At 40.0% G+C, this 15,233-nt stretch overlaps 1 protein-coding gene across 1 annotated transcript in view; it reads right to left on the bottom strand.

Annotated features, from left to right (window-relative positions):
• SPTBN5 (spectrin beta, non-erythrocytic 5) overlaps window positions 1-15,233 on the bottom strand; it is a gene marked incomplete at its 5' end in the record, with an annotated part of 96,223 nt that overhangs the window by 32,798 nt on the left and 48,192 nt on the right. The window contains 5 exons of the mRNA XM_084286987.1: window positions 543-638; window positions 1,284-1,475; window positions 2,061-2,216; window positions 6,308-6,493; window positions 7,487-7,591. Of these exons, the coding sequence (XP_084143113.1) occupies window positions 543-638; window positions 1,284-1,475; window positions 2,061-2,216; window positions 6,308-6,493; window positions 7,487-7,591 (735 nt within the window). The remainder of the gene's footprint in view (window positions 1-542; window positions 639-1,283; window positions 1,476-2,060; window positions 2,217-6,307; window positions 6,494-7,486; window positions 7,592-15,233) is intronic.

Below are 15,233 nucleotides of genomic sequence, written 5' to 3'. Positions count from 1 at the left end.
CATGAAGTCCTAACAGGTCTCCTTCCAGACCTTCCTCAGAGGAGGAAGCAAGGAGGGGAATGGAGAAATAAAGGAGGGAAATGGAAAAAAGTGGTCAAATTGCTTTTAAGGGCTTGTTCACAGAAGGCTTGTATCAGACTTCAGATTCAAACATTGCTGAAACAACCATTTTAAATCCACCTTTGGGTGGAACTCACTATGAATTGCATACCACATGAAGCAAACTGGAAATTTGCTCAAAACTTAATTCAGACTCGCACAGACAGCTGTTCAGCAACATAATGCAATCCAAAATTTTAGGTTGCATCACAAGCACCTGATGGCTCTGTTTAGACAACATCAAAGCAGAAGGCACAATGATGGAAACCAGTATCCATTTCAATAGCTTATAAAGTGGTAATGCTACCTACCTCCCCGATCTTTCATCTCCTTAGGGTACTGGAACTGTATTTACTACCTGGATATGTTGCTGGGTTGAAAAGTTAACTGCTGCTTCAAGCCTTACAAGGAATGTGGAAGCAGGCATGGAAAACACTTCTTACCCCTGATGTCGCTCCACGGAACTCATTCAGCTTTTTCATGAGCTGCAGGCAGTGCTCGTAGTCATTTCCCACATCACCTATGTTAATCATGACTTCCTGGGGAAAGAAGCAGCAGACAGGCAAACATTCAGGATAAGAATACAAAAACACAATACATCCCAGTGCTTATGCTGATGCAGTTAAGTTCTGTGATGTTCTCTATAAATCACTGACGTACAACTTCTGAAGTACTCTCTTTTGATTTTTGAATAATGATGAGACTTATTCCCAACTCCTTTTCCAATCTCTTACTGATTATGAAACAGCCTCTGAAAGAAAACTTGGTGGATAAAGTGGCTCTCCTTTCACTATTACAAAAAGAAACTTTCAGATTTGATACACAATGAAACTCAATGCCAGTTGCCAAATGCTTCAAGTCCCTTCTATTCTAGTGTGCTTTTAGAATTCCATTTTGACAGAGACACACAAGACCACCACCAACAATCACAATTTCTTTATGTGCACATTTTACATGAGAAGATGTGCTAATACTGTCCAATCAACTCTGGCACAGAAACATTCCAGAATGTTTTTAGAACCTGTTGGATTATTCCCTCCATATTGCCTGTAGAGCACATCACGATTCTCTCACGCAAAAGGCACGAAGAAAATGTCCTGGAAGATGAGACATCTATCACACATTCATTGCAAGATAGCAAGACTGTAGTGCACTGCTTGGGTTAAGTACTGGAGTTCATTTACCTTCTCCCTGATCCAGGCTTCCACCTGGTTCACTTTCTGGAGAAATTCCAGGAAATCCCGGCTATCCTCCAGCATCTTTCCACGGGCAGCAACAGCTCTCTTCAACTTCTCCCAACGCTCCTGAAGCATGCGGACTTGGTGACGGATCTCCCCTGATTTTGGGTGGCCTTTTGATACCAGGGCTTCTCCTTTCTTCACATTCAAGAGAGGGGTTAGAAATGATGGTTACTACTAATTTTTGATACAATTACCATGTTACATAACTTTTCTAGAAGGACTCTCACTTTCCTAACCTGCACAACCAATTACTAATGCAATTTCTCAGGTCTCAAATTATAAAGCTCAATAATGCCTTATGTCTGGAGGGAATCAAGAACAATAGATTTAAGTATTTGCCTGCCAAAGGGAGCTATTACAGATGATTGTGCCCTTCAACTGTGTGATTTCTCCAGTATCAATGAGTATGTTCAGCTACTGGGAATGAAATCCTATTTACCTTTTATAGGAGTAATCACCCCAGGCAAGGAAGAAGTTGGTGATATCTTTCTATTTTGGACAATAAGAAAAGATGGAAGTCCCTAAGTCCCTTGGAGAGAGAAATTAAGAAACCTCTCTGTTGTAAAGTAATGGCATTCTATTTCCATGGCATAGAAACTGGGTTCTTCTCACATGTAGAAAAATTGATAAAGAGCTGGTGAACAAGTTACTCTTCTTTCTCATTCCATCTTAGATAACCTGCAGTAATCTGTAAAAACACTAGCAGAGTGCGAGAGTTACCTTATTAACAGCTGTGATGATTTCTTCATTCGCTAGAATCTCTGCCTCAAAGACTTGATGTTTCTGCAGAAGCTTCATTTTGTCCTGCAGATTGCTGGGGTCTTGTATGGAAGGATCCTCTAGTTTCTGCATGCGCTCACTGATCCAGTTTTCTGCCTGCAGCAGCGTGAAACACCTGAGTTATCATGTCAACTACATGCCATCCTGGGGCCTCCTCCCAAGATATGTCATTATTCAATGCAGCTGCCTATGTCTGGGCTAGGAAGATTGAGCTGGGAGCTGACAGACACTATAGCTTTCCAGTTCCCGAACTATTCTACTTGACAGGAAATAAAAGCAGGTAGGAATGAAAATAATTTTTATCTGACCATAATAATGAAAAAATTCCTTGCATACCCCAAATTTTATCACAAGCCATAAATATATTAGTCAATATTCTAGATTAGACAACAGAGGATCCTTGAGAAGATATGCAATCTTAACATGGTAGACGTATTTAGAATGAGCTTGTGACAACTGGGCCTTGGATTTAGGGCTCTGAGTTTCATCTCCCATCTTTGTCATTGACCTACCTATAAACTAGATTAAGATTCTTGTAAATTCCGTGTCTCGCCTACAAAACAGTGCTAAAATTCCCGTGATCTCAGAGATGTTCTGAGACCTAAATGGAAGATGTGAAGCAATGAAGCTTTCCTGATGTGTCGAAGCACTAGTTAGTTTGTTTGAAAGCAAATACAAGTCTATTTGTTTTTATACTTCATAAAATTCAAAATATTCTAGTCAGGAACATCAGATTCAGACCATCAGGTGGATCACGAGGACTAATAATGCACAGGTTACATGCTTCTCTTAGGGAATTCTTTTTTAGGGGATTTAAATGTATGCAGAATAAAATGGACAACAGGGTAGTGACCTTACTGCATTTTTTTTTTTTTTTAAGTTAGCTAAACTTCAGCATTAGCACTGACAGAAATATTTTCTATCCATCAAAGCGCATAGCTGAACACTTGACATGCACTGTAACTGATCCCACTGTCCTCAGACCACTGAAGTACCCGAATGTTTTGACTACAGAAGAACAGCAAATTGAAGCCAGCTTCATCAGTTTCAAAGTGTCTTGGCTGTCCTTGTGGAAATGCTCTACACACATGCAAGAACTGAAAACTGGAAGATTTTCTCAGTTAATTAATGATTTGAAGTGTTGTTTCAGCTGCCGAAATTCTATAAACAATAACAGAAATAGCTTTCACTAGCAGCACACTCTCCAGAAAACATTTCCCTCCAAAGTACATTTAGAGATTCACACAGCAGCCCTATTCCTTATGTCAAGGTTGCCTGGGACAGCAAACTGTCATCTGCTGTTTTCATTTCTGACACCCTCCCCACAAGCTAGGGCCTTCTCCCATTACCCAGCCACGCATTAACACTTTAAGGTCAATTTAACTGACTTCTCTGTTAGATGGGAGAGGCTCATCCATGCAGTTAGACTGAGAAACCAGTGGATCCCCTGTATACTGCCAAGCAAAGGGTGATTTCTCTCCTACTTTTTTTTTTTTTGTAATAAGGGCTTAATGGCAGACTGTACAAAACTTTAAAAATCACATTTGCATTCTTGGTGACTTGATTTGTTCTCAGGCTTACTTAGGATGCCTCTAGTGAGCGAGAGATCTTTCTCCTGGCTCCATGTCCATATTCAGATGTAAAGCAAGGCTGATCTGTTTTTCCAATACCTTTCTATGAAATGCGTTATGGTTGACTGGACAAACATTTTCACTTTATTGAAGACAAGGACAGTGAGACCAGTGTAATACTCAGTGTAGGTACATGGGAACACCCTTATTTCTATGGGACTCAGAAAAAAAAAAAGTGTGTCCGCTACCGATTTAGAAATCTACATTTTCAAAACATCAGTTGCTGTAATCTCAAAAGGACAAACTGTAAATTACACTGATTTTTAATAACAGAAATATTCAAAATATATACAGAGCTGTGCATGTTCCAAGCATTTATAATTCTTTCTCAGTCCTCTGAAACAAATAAGTAAATGTTATTTATTCTCTTGTACAGAGGGCAAAAGGGAAAGCAATTTAAGTGCCACTAATATAATGAGCAAGTTTCAGAGTCAACTTTAAAATTCAGAGATGACTTTAGAAGTCAAGACTTCCAGCTTTATGATCTTTCCTCTGCAACAACTTACATAAATACATATATTTCTAAGTAGCAATCTGCTCATTTGCCTTCTATGTTAAGACTGAGGTGTATAGGATTGACTGTCCTATTGTCTAGGACAGTCTAGGATAGTCTAGAAGTCTAACTTCTGCGGGACTACAAGAGTGACAGTTTCTAGGACAGTGTGTCCTACCCTGTGAGCTGCCTGTGTAATTCCTTCTAGAAAGTAACTAGGAGACTTTTAACCATGACAACGATCATTACTTTCTGCTGACAGAAAAAAAAAATAAAAAAAAAATAGTCTGATCAACAGAAATTACTTCAGATGACTGCAGGAGGGAGAATTTCTGGGGGAGTGGGATCTGAGTTATGGGACTTCTTCTCCCAAAAAGTAAAAATAAGCAATGACCTCATTGATTTCTCAACTATATTCAAAACTCTTCTCTGCAATTTAACTTCCCTTTGGGGACTATGCTCATAAATGAACCCATACACACCCAAAACATCACTACAATCAAGTTAAACATTCCATTCTACTCACCAAAGAGGAAGGGAGATATTACCACTTTTTTTTTTTTTTTATTTCCTTGGTGGCATTCACATTCTACAGTGGTAGGCAATGAATTTAGATCGGTGGACTAAACAAGTGGCTTGAGAGCAAAAACTCCCTACAGAACTCTTGGCTGAATTAATGTGGAGTAATTGGCTGAGAAAAGGGAAATACTCCTCACTATACAAGACAGACGCTGTGCTAGAAGCGTGTGATTCAAGAAAACAGAATGAAGGAGGACCCCAGCCCAAGCGCTGTTGACAATTACAGAGAGATGGGAAGCAATGAAGAAGTATTCCTAGCCAAAGGGTTGATTGTATCTCTAGGAGGGCAGCCACAATTTCTCCACCAGAAAGGGTGTTTGCAGTTATGTGACCTTCCCATCAGAGGTACATTGCTCTTTTGAAAATATTAGCATTGTGCAATGCGTTGTCCAGTTCATCGACTCCCCTCTGCTAGTCCACAAGGTGGACCAGCTGGTGGTTCATGTGATAGGAAAGGTATGACCAAGTAATACAGGTTAGTATTTGACTGTGTAAATAATTCCTGATGAAGTTTATTTTAAAAAGCAGAGTGCAACTCTGGCTCTTTAGTGTAACCAAAGAGGGTATTTAAGTATTTTATTATTATGGTGAGATATATTGTGCTAAATGGCAAGATATAATGTGCCAAATATATTGTGCTACAAATGGAATTTAGCAGCCATTTATTCCTTAGATGACTTTTTTATTCATTTGTTTTTAATTTGGTTGTCAGCAGCAAATGTGTTGCAGGCCTTTGGTAACAATCCTAATTTGAACTGTCAGGACATGTGCCTTTTTTGTGGGCTGGGAGGTGACAGGTACCAGCAGTTTTTGTATAAAACATGGAGGATGTTCTAAAAGATAAAGAGGCAGAAGGGGTGTTTGTAAGTGTCCCTCTGGGTCTGTCCGCTGTTGTTTATGCCAGCACACTGGATGCTAGCACATTTTTCAGTCATACACATTGTGCTGCCCTTTAAAAGACTGACCTGTTATGTTTTTCCAACAGTGGTGCCAGGAGTCGAGCTACTTGGTTACAGCACTAAGGCCAGAACAGGAGACAGAGACTAACATATTCTGCAGACCAACCTACAGGAGCTGAAGAACCATGCTCACTTACAGCACTGTTTCGAAGGCCTTCAGTGAGCATCCGCTAGTAAAGGTTGGTGCCCTTGCCATACTGGTTTCCACTTTGTATTTACTCTGATATCCCTTTCTTTCCTACCAAAGGAAACATATGCTGGAAGTTACCTTTCCATGAGCTTTATTTCAGCAAAGCTCCTGATGTGTAAAGTGGCTCTAACGGCACAATTCCACGATGATGGTATAGTAACAGCAATGTTATTAGCTCACCTATCCCTTTGCTTGAAAGCATGGCAGTACAATCAGTTGCCATACCAGAGCAGATTATCAATTCATCTAATCTCTGGCAACAACAAACACTTCATTCAACAGTGGTAGGCCGTTTCCCTTCCTACAATCCTCATACCAGTCTAAATCCCTCTTACCTCTGCCAAGTTCTGGTAGAAAAGTGCTAGAAGAAGAGCAGTCTGCAGCTTGTCTCTCCGGCTCTGCGAGAGATCCTTGATCTGTTGCTTCCTCACAAGAATGGTGTTTAGTTTGTGCTGTATCTGTAGCCCATCCAGCCCACCATCCTTTTCTAGCCTGCTTGCCTGTTCTTGAAGAGACATAATCTGAGAAGACAACAAATCTGAAGTCACATTTATGTTTGAAACAAACAAACCAAAACAGGCTCCTTTCTATACCTAAAAGATTGTCTTTTTTGCTGGAAAGATCCAAGAATGTCAGGGACAGGCTTACCAGCATTTCCCCCCAACCTCTCCTGGTACTATGACACATCTACGACTTCCTTGTTATCGCTCTCTGTAACACATCATGGCTACATAGATGAAAAAAACTGTCGCTATAGAAGTCCTTCCCATTAATAAAATGGTGCAAGGAGTGATGGAGCAAGCCTGACCCTCATGGATGCTTAGGTTTTATTACTTTGTGGAAATCAGGTGTTGGGAGATAGCTCTCAACATGAACAATTAGCCTAGCAGGGAGTTGGCACAGGGCTGGGAGCTCATTCCATCTGGGGAAGCCAGGCACAGCCCCAGGCTTGAGAGTTTAGCCTTAGCATGGATGAATTACAGCTGCTGGCCAACTGCCAGGCAGATTCTTTTATGTATGGGTGAACAATTCAGCATCTTTTCCATAGATGCAAAGAAGGTAGACAATTTGGTACAGATATTACATAACAAATATGTATTTGAATAATAAGTCAAACCATCCAGTTTGAAATATTGAATTTTACTTGCTTTAAAAGCCACTGTTTTTCTGTGAAAAAAGGCAGAAACTTCTGATATCCATAACACGCAGTATGGTCTGCTTAAAATATCTGCTCTGGTACGTCCCAGTATTTGATTTACTAAGTGGTTTTCCTGTCTACTTCAAGACAATATAGACAGGATTTGGGCATGGATGGTTTAATATTTTTCTCCACTCCTCTGCCTCTTATTTCAGTAAGATTCCCTATTTTTTCTCTGGCTTGAGTATATCAGGCATATCACACCTGTTCATCAATTTAACCTGTTGCCATATTTAAAAACAAAACAAAACAAAAAACAAACACACAATTATTCCAGCTCATTGATTAGTAGAATATTCATGTTTGGTTACTGTACCTTCTCATCCTGTGATGCCAGTAGCTTCTCGAAAGCCTCGTGTTTTCTAATCAGTTGCTCTACTTCATCTACAGAGCTTCCGAAGTCACTGCTTTTCAAATAAACCTATAAAAAATGTTTAATATTTTTCTCAGTGGATTAAATATCACAGTCTCAATTCACAAATGTGAGAGGAGGTATTAGCTCTACAGTTGATAATTGGAAATGAAATAGTAGAGCTTCATGGTCTTGAGCAAGAAATACCATAGCAGGCCCAACTAAGTAAAGCGACCAGTCACTGCTTACCATGATCACTAAACCACAGGCTGGCAGTGGATTCAAGATGTCTAAGCCATTCTTGTAATCCAAAGCATGTCTGATAGATGTCTGTATGGCTTCTTCTTAGGAGACATCCAACAGCAGAGACTTTGCGGTCTCCCTTGGCAATTTATTCCACTGTTTCATTACCTTTCCTATTAACAAGATTTTCCAAATATCTAACCTGAAAATGCATTGCTAACACCTCACCTTATTACATTGTGCCCTCTTCATCACAGAAAGGAAATGATTCCTTTTACATTTGCTTCAGTCTTGCACATATTTGTAGGCTATTTGAATACTTGGATTTCTATCTTCTCTAGTCTAAAGCCACCCTGATCAGATCAATTGTTCCACAAAGGCTGTCTTCTTGACTTCTGATTATTCTCATTGCTCTCCTCTGGGTTTTCTCCTTTTCCATTTATTCTGAAATGTTGTTCCTACAACTTTATGCAATACTTGGCTGAGGCTGCCATAGTGAAGGTAGTGAAGGCAGAAGAGAACTGCTGTTGCCTTTCAAGCTGTAATCATCCTCATGCATCTGCGTATGGTGCTTATCCTTTACTCAATACCTTGAACTCAAGTTCACCTTGTAATCTATTATAAGTTTCCAGAACCTTTTCAGAAGAACTCCTATCAGACCAGCTTGTCTCCATCCTGTATTTATTCAGCTGATTATTCATGAAAAAATATCATAACTTGCACCTCTACCAAATGCATTACATTAGTTATTTTTTCAGGACTTTTCTCCAACTTGTCTGCACTAATTTTATTTACTGTCTATCCTGTCAAATTCTAACATAAGAAGATCTAAGAATAAAAGATGAAAGGCAGTTTTAAAGAAACTGACTTCTGCTCTATTCCCTTTTAACACTATTAGGACATTTTGTATTAATCCATGTACATCTCTAATGCACCATGGTGTTTGTTAACTCCTTCCTGGTGCTAAGAAAATTGATTACACAATTACTACATGCATTGTGTCACTAGTTAATATTTTGTCAGATGCAAAAGAAAAAACAATGTATTTATGTATTGGTAACAAAAAAAAAAAAAAAAAAAAAAAAGATATTCTGCAGGTCATTAAGCATTTATGTTTTTTCCTGTGGATTTAATTGCCCACAATTACTTCCCTTATTTAACTGTGAGACAACGGCAAGAAAAATAACAAACAAAAACAACAGCAAAAAACAATTGTATGCTCTAATGAGACATAAAAATTGTTTTTGGACAAGGTTTACAGTGTAGTGAACACAAATGAACAGAATTTTGAAATTCAGTCTCCTACAGGGGACTGCATTTTTCAGTTTGGACAAGGCACCATGTGATCCATTCTGTGAGCTAATGGAATTATAAATATTTGGAAAAAGATGAGAAATTCCAACCAGTAACTACCTGGGTAAAGTGCAGAGGTGGAAGAAAGATTTGAGATCAGCGATGTAGCGTGAAAAAATTAAGTAGCACAGAAAGAAACAGAACAGAATGAGCGAAACAACACAACAGGTAGTATTTTCAAAAGAGGACTGTTAAAGAACACAGGCAAATCTGTGACACAAAACACAGAGGAACCCTCTGGATGTCCCCCTGCTCCCACCTGGGGGCCCCACTGAAGCTCAGCCCTGGCCCCAGCCCTTCCAGAGCTGCACTGAAGGGAGGCCTGAGGCTGGCCCTTATGGATGGCCCAGACTGCTCTCATTACCTTGCCTTGTCACTGTGACCTCCAGCTGGTTGATGGACCTTGTTATCGTCACCACCACTTCATTCTCCTTGGGAACTGTGGCTTAGAGAACTGACAGCTAGACTTGGCCTGACTTCCTGGTTCATTTTTGGGACTTAATGAGAGGAATATTTTGCACATACAGAAAAATACGCTGAAGAATATCATGCTTGACCAGATGTTCAAACTACTCTGTACTAATCCACTTGAAGTACCAGAAGACAGGTAAGCAAATCTCATCACAGTCATCACTTCCAGGAAGAGGGGAAGGCCACTTAAAACTGGCCTACATTTTTAATAAGTCTGGTGCATAAATCAGCAGGATGCATAAAGAAATACATTATCAATAATAATTCTCTATTAAATACAAATCCCACCAGAAGACAGATATTTTGTGATTCAAACTTAAATCTTCTGATCTATCCTACTCATCAGGTGTAGGAAATTGTTACAGATTTTTTTTTTTTTTTAGTGTTTTTAAAGTTTGTTTTGCTCTTGTTGGAAGAACCCCCCCCACATGCAGACTCTAGGTCTGTTTGTTCTACTGCTGTATTAAGCCACTTATAATTAACATCCATTTTTCACACATAATTGACATCTACTTTTACACTGAGGAAAAAAAAAACAAAAAAAAACAAAAAAACAGCTATCTATGGAATCTACTTATTCCTGTTTTCTGTATATAAGTATAGAGGCACATACTACTTCTCTACATTTGTGTTTTAAAAGCTAAAGGCACTGTAGTCTCTCTTTCAGATTTTGTGAATTATCTATCATTTTTTGTCAAAAAAAGATTTGCCTGAAGAGAAAGAAAATTCTCTTAATTTTCCACATATCAGTTCAGGACCTTTATTTAGTAACTGTTAGCAGAAACTGCAAACTTTGTGATACATGAAAGAATAGTCATTAGTTTTTCTGCTTTTATAATCTGTGGTGGGAAAAAAGACAAGGGACATCTACTGGTAAAGATGGTTACTTTCCTTGGAAAGGAGAACTGAGGCATTTGAGATCAGGGGTGTGGGACAGTGAGTCATAATCAGCTGCCACTGGAGTGCTCAGTGCTTTGCTCCTACTGAAAATCACTGTACACAAATAATACTGAGCATTCAAAGCCCCATTCCCTGGGCTGTTACAGCAGTGGAAAAAATGCTTCTGTCTTCTGAAAACTTCATACCAGGCCCCTACAGTAGAAGCTCATGCAAATATGCCCGAGAACCCAGATTTTAATACTGAAAAATGTTGCAAAAGAAAAATGGCTGTGTGCATTGCAGGAGAGGCTATGACAATGTGCTTAGAAGAAATCAACCCCAGCAGCACAAGCACTGCTACCTGGCAAACTGATGAGATAAAATGCTTCCATTTGTCCTTTAAACAGAAATCTTACTCTAGCAGTTGCTAGAATCAGAACTGCAATACTTTTCATTTAAGCATTTGTTATACCAATCTGAAAGCAGCATGAAAACTGGCTCCCACACCATGATGTTGGCCCTTGGCCAATTACATCACTTTTTGGCACAGGGAATGGCCTGAGACAGGTCCCCAAACTCCTGCTTTCAATGTGATGTGTTAATTTCAAATACAAAAACACCACATAGCTTTCCTCAGGTAACCTACCAAGGTCTCCCACAGTACACAGCAGGTATAAACTTTCTTTCAAGTTTGTTTCCATTATGAATCATAGCCCATCATCAGGAATTTAACTGTCAGCCACAAAAAACACTGAAGACTTGTCCACTTGCTATATAATGGACTCATTTTTAAGCGAAGACTTGCAAAGACACTTAAAACCACAAAATGGACTTGGCTATTTCTGAGATTTGAAACAGAACATGTAACAAATAGCCAAATTATTAACAATGTGAAGGACAAAAATGGAGGTTTTAACTCTATTTCAAATGGAGTTTTTCACTATTTCTGAGCTAACTGCAGAGATTCAGCCATGCTGTCACGATAAGACCTCTTCTGTATGAGTTAACACAGAACTAAATGTAAAGTGCATCTCAAAACAGATGTTCCTTTTAAGTAAAATAGTACCATATACACTCTTATGTGATAGCACGGGTCTGCTCTACCTTTTAGAGAAATACTAAATGAAACATTTCAGTTATCAGGATGATTGCTCTCAGGATGGCACAACTTCACATTCATACAGACACAATGGAAGCTGACGTGGTCCTGTAAGAAATCTGTCTTCCAAGAAATGTCATTTTTACGTCTCTAGAAGAAAAAACTATTTTAAGTATTTGTGTGAATCCACTCCCTTCTCCTGCTTCTGCTCTTCACAGTATTACAAGCTTAACATATTTTGCTCCCCACTGCCTGCCCTGGGCTTGCTGCTGAGGTTGCTGGAACTCCACTGAAAATTTTTCATCTCTAAGCATGCAGTGAAGGCCAGAGTTACTCCCAGACTTAAATGCTTTCACTTCAAGTGTGTAATCAAGTCCAAACTCTGCCCAGACATATGACAACAACAAGGTTTGATTTGATGTTCTTCTGATAAAAGTAAATACAAAACAAAAAGAAAAAAATTGTTACAATTGTTTTAGCAAAGTAAATACATGTACTTAATACTGAGATAACATAGAGCTCATTACTAGTCACACTATGCTTTGTTCCAGGAAAAGTTATGTTTGTAGTATGATACTTTGCTATAAGTGGAACAAAACACACCAAGTTGTTTATAAAAAAAAAATACATGCACCTTTTCTATCATACTGACATCATTGTTTTGTTGGCCTCTCATTTCACAATACAGATGCAAAATTCTAATTTTAAATGTATTTAATTTTATCTCTCCCCCCCCCCCCCCCCCCCCCGCATGCTATCTATTCTGCATGAGAATATAATTATCTGGTATTGGAAAGGTATATGGGAGGAATACAGAGACCAGTCAGTGTTTGTTTTCCCTTAAGTGCTCTACAGTTACATCCTCTGACCTATCCCATGCATCAAAATTCCCAAGCTCTGTCCCTATCCTGTAAGCAGTAGGTGTTAGACCAGAATCCCATGCCCTTACAACATTATGATTAAAATATTTACTTACAATACATTTGTCCAAAGGCAGATTAAATTCCTCTTAAAATCCCCTTAGTTTCACCACTAGAGACTTTGCTGGGACGTCCAAATTTGACAAGCAATGGAAACTAAATTTCTCTCTTTTCCCTCAGGAAAGGGAGGTATCTCTCTTTTTCAAAGGGAAAATTGATTTCTTCCTGCACACTTAAATATACTGGCTTTTAAAAACAAGGATTACATTAAAAGTTTACAAGCCCATGAATTAACCATTTAGAAATACAGCACAATATGACAAATGAGAAAATAAAAAGTGTAACAGAATAATGTAAGCAAAACTACACTGAGGATTTGTCCCAGGTCCTAGACTGACCAGCAGAAAGGAAAACCAGTTCTTGGCTCTAAAGTCTTGAACCTTCAAAGCGCTGAGCACTATAGCCCAATCATGCAAAACCTGTAAGTACATTCACAGCATTGTGCATTTTAAGTTGACAGCAGTACCCAACTGGTTAAAATGAAACACTTGTTAAGTGCTGGATCAGATCAGAACACTCAGCTTCATTTAGGATGGATCAAGCAGCAACTGCAGCCTTGGTGACAGCGGAACAGGATTAGCTTTCTGATTGCCCCTTAAGTCATCTTACAGGTAGTAGGAACAGTGCAGGAAGCATATGTGAAGGAATCCGCATGGCCTTGATTAACGCAACTTAAAACATATGTTTGCAAATGTTCCTAGAATGGAATGGAAATCTTCACCACTCTCCTCCCAGATTCAAAGGATGCAATGTTGACAGCAATAGATGGACACCACGAACCCTCTGTGTGCCTGTGAGATGAGGACGCTGTGTGAGCTGGTATGTTTGTCAAAAGGTCATCAGGACATACGCTTTTTAGGGTGCATGTTTCCTGGGAAGGCCTCAAACCAGATCTTGCCCAGTGCTGCTGGGTGGAAAGCAATCCTGAACAGCAAACTGGATTCACTGATAAAGAGAGGTCAGCCCCAATCCCCACAGGGTGAAGAGGTGGACCAGCTATATCTGAATCATGTGTTCTGATGAAGATTGTTGGACTTGGGCTTCTTCTAAATTCTCTTACCACCTGGATAGGCATTGCAGTCCAAGGGGTGGCAAGTATTAGGGTGATTTTGGAAACCTTGTGGTGAGCAGGTGTTAGCCCATCACATGGCGTCTTCCCAAACTCTGGCCTTGATGAAGGGTGGTTCTGAAAGACAATCAGCTCTGGATCTAAGTCGTTGCTTGTGACCTCATTCCCATGAGCTGGATTTTCTCTTCCAGTCAGTGCAGCAGGGGACAGCCAGATATCTCTGGAGACAGACTCCTGGGGAAAGCCAGGGTACTTAGAGGAAGTCACATGAAACCTTGTGATTTGAAGGGCTGGAGACCCACCTGAAGGGAAGACTGGTTTTGGTTTCTGGGATCCTGTTGGGAGACCTGCCGCTGTCTCAGGCACCTTCTCTAATTGTGGCATGAGAAGACTTGAATGAATGTGATTGCTTCCACGGGAATCTGCTCGAAAAGGCTTTACTGTCAAGCTGCAAGTTGAAATGTAAAGTTTCATTGAAGCATGGAGGTCTGGCATTTGGATGTTACACTGACTGCAGCCTTGTTGAAGTGGGAGAGAATCACAAGGTTCCAAGGACGCATGCCGATTTTTGCTGTGGAGTGTTGAAACAGCTGGAATAGCAGACAGATCAACATCTAGGCGTGATGTCCAGCTTGGTGGAGCTTTGCAGGAAAGAACATCAGAGGGCAAAGATACAGCAAGCTTCAAGGGATTGTCTTTTTCAGGATGAACACTTCTATCTCTTTCTGAATATTGCTTGTAAGATACAGGTGTTGACCAAGTGCCAGAACCCCCATATCCACGGCTCTGAGGGTCTCTGGGAGGACTGGAAAACCTGGATATCTTATCAGAAGGATCAACACCGTGAGTGGTGTTCCCAAAATCTTTTCTCCGGTCTGTGTGTGCCAGGACAACATCTAGCCTTGAACAATAAGCTCCAGAAGACACACTGCTCGGTGATGACGCACTGCTTGGTGATAAGCTGGCACTTCCTGGAGCCATCTCTGCAACTGATTGACCAGTGGGAGGATGCCAAGCTGATGCTGGCATCTTTTGGAAAGGCCTGTCCCGCACAGTAGATTCAAAAGGAGGAGGTGGGGTCATTCTGCTGGAAGACAGAATCACTTCTGCAGTGGAGACATAGACGGGTGCAGATGAAAGTTTGCAGTCCCTGCATGACATTCTGCAGCTTAGTCCTAAATGATGCAAAACCAAAGCCACAAAAGTTTGCCTTTCCCCCTGTTTTTAAAAGAAACTCCTAATCCTTTTTCCTTTGGTACTGGAACTTTCCATTCTTCTTCTGAAGCAAAGGAATGAGAGGTTAATAAACATTCTCCAGGAAAAAAAATATGATTAAAAAAAATCCACATTCAAAATAAAACCACATAGCTCTTCTAGTACTGCTACCACCACCTATCACGTCTGCAAAGTGATATGAGAGTGGGATGGGCAGAAAGATAAATTACGGAGCATGAGGCTCTGCTCCCTGAGTGTTCTGACAGTGAGACTGCAGACAGAGTAGGAGGGAGCCAAAAATGCTTGCCAGAGACAGCCTGTGAATTTGCTGTTATTTCATCCATGAAAAAAAAAAAAAAAAAAGGAAAGCAGCTAACCTGAGCAATGCATCTGCTGCTGTGA

This window comes from Netta rufina (genome assembly GCF_964035555.1).
Source record: "Netta rufina genome assembly, chromosome: 5".
Lineage (NCBI taxonomy): Eukaryota > Metazoa > Chordata > Aves > Anseriformes > Anatidae > Netta > Netta rufina.
This window is presented reverse-complemented; position numbering and strand designations above follow the sequence as displayed.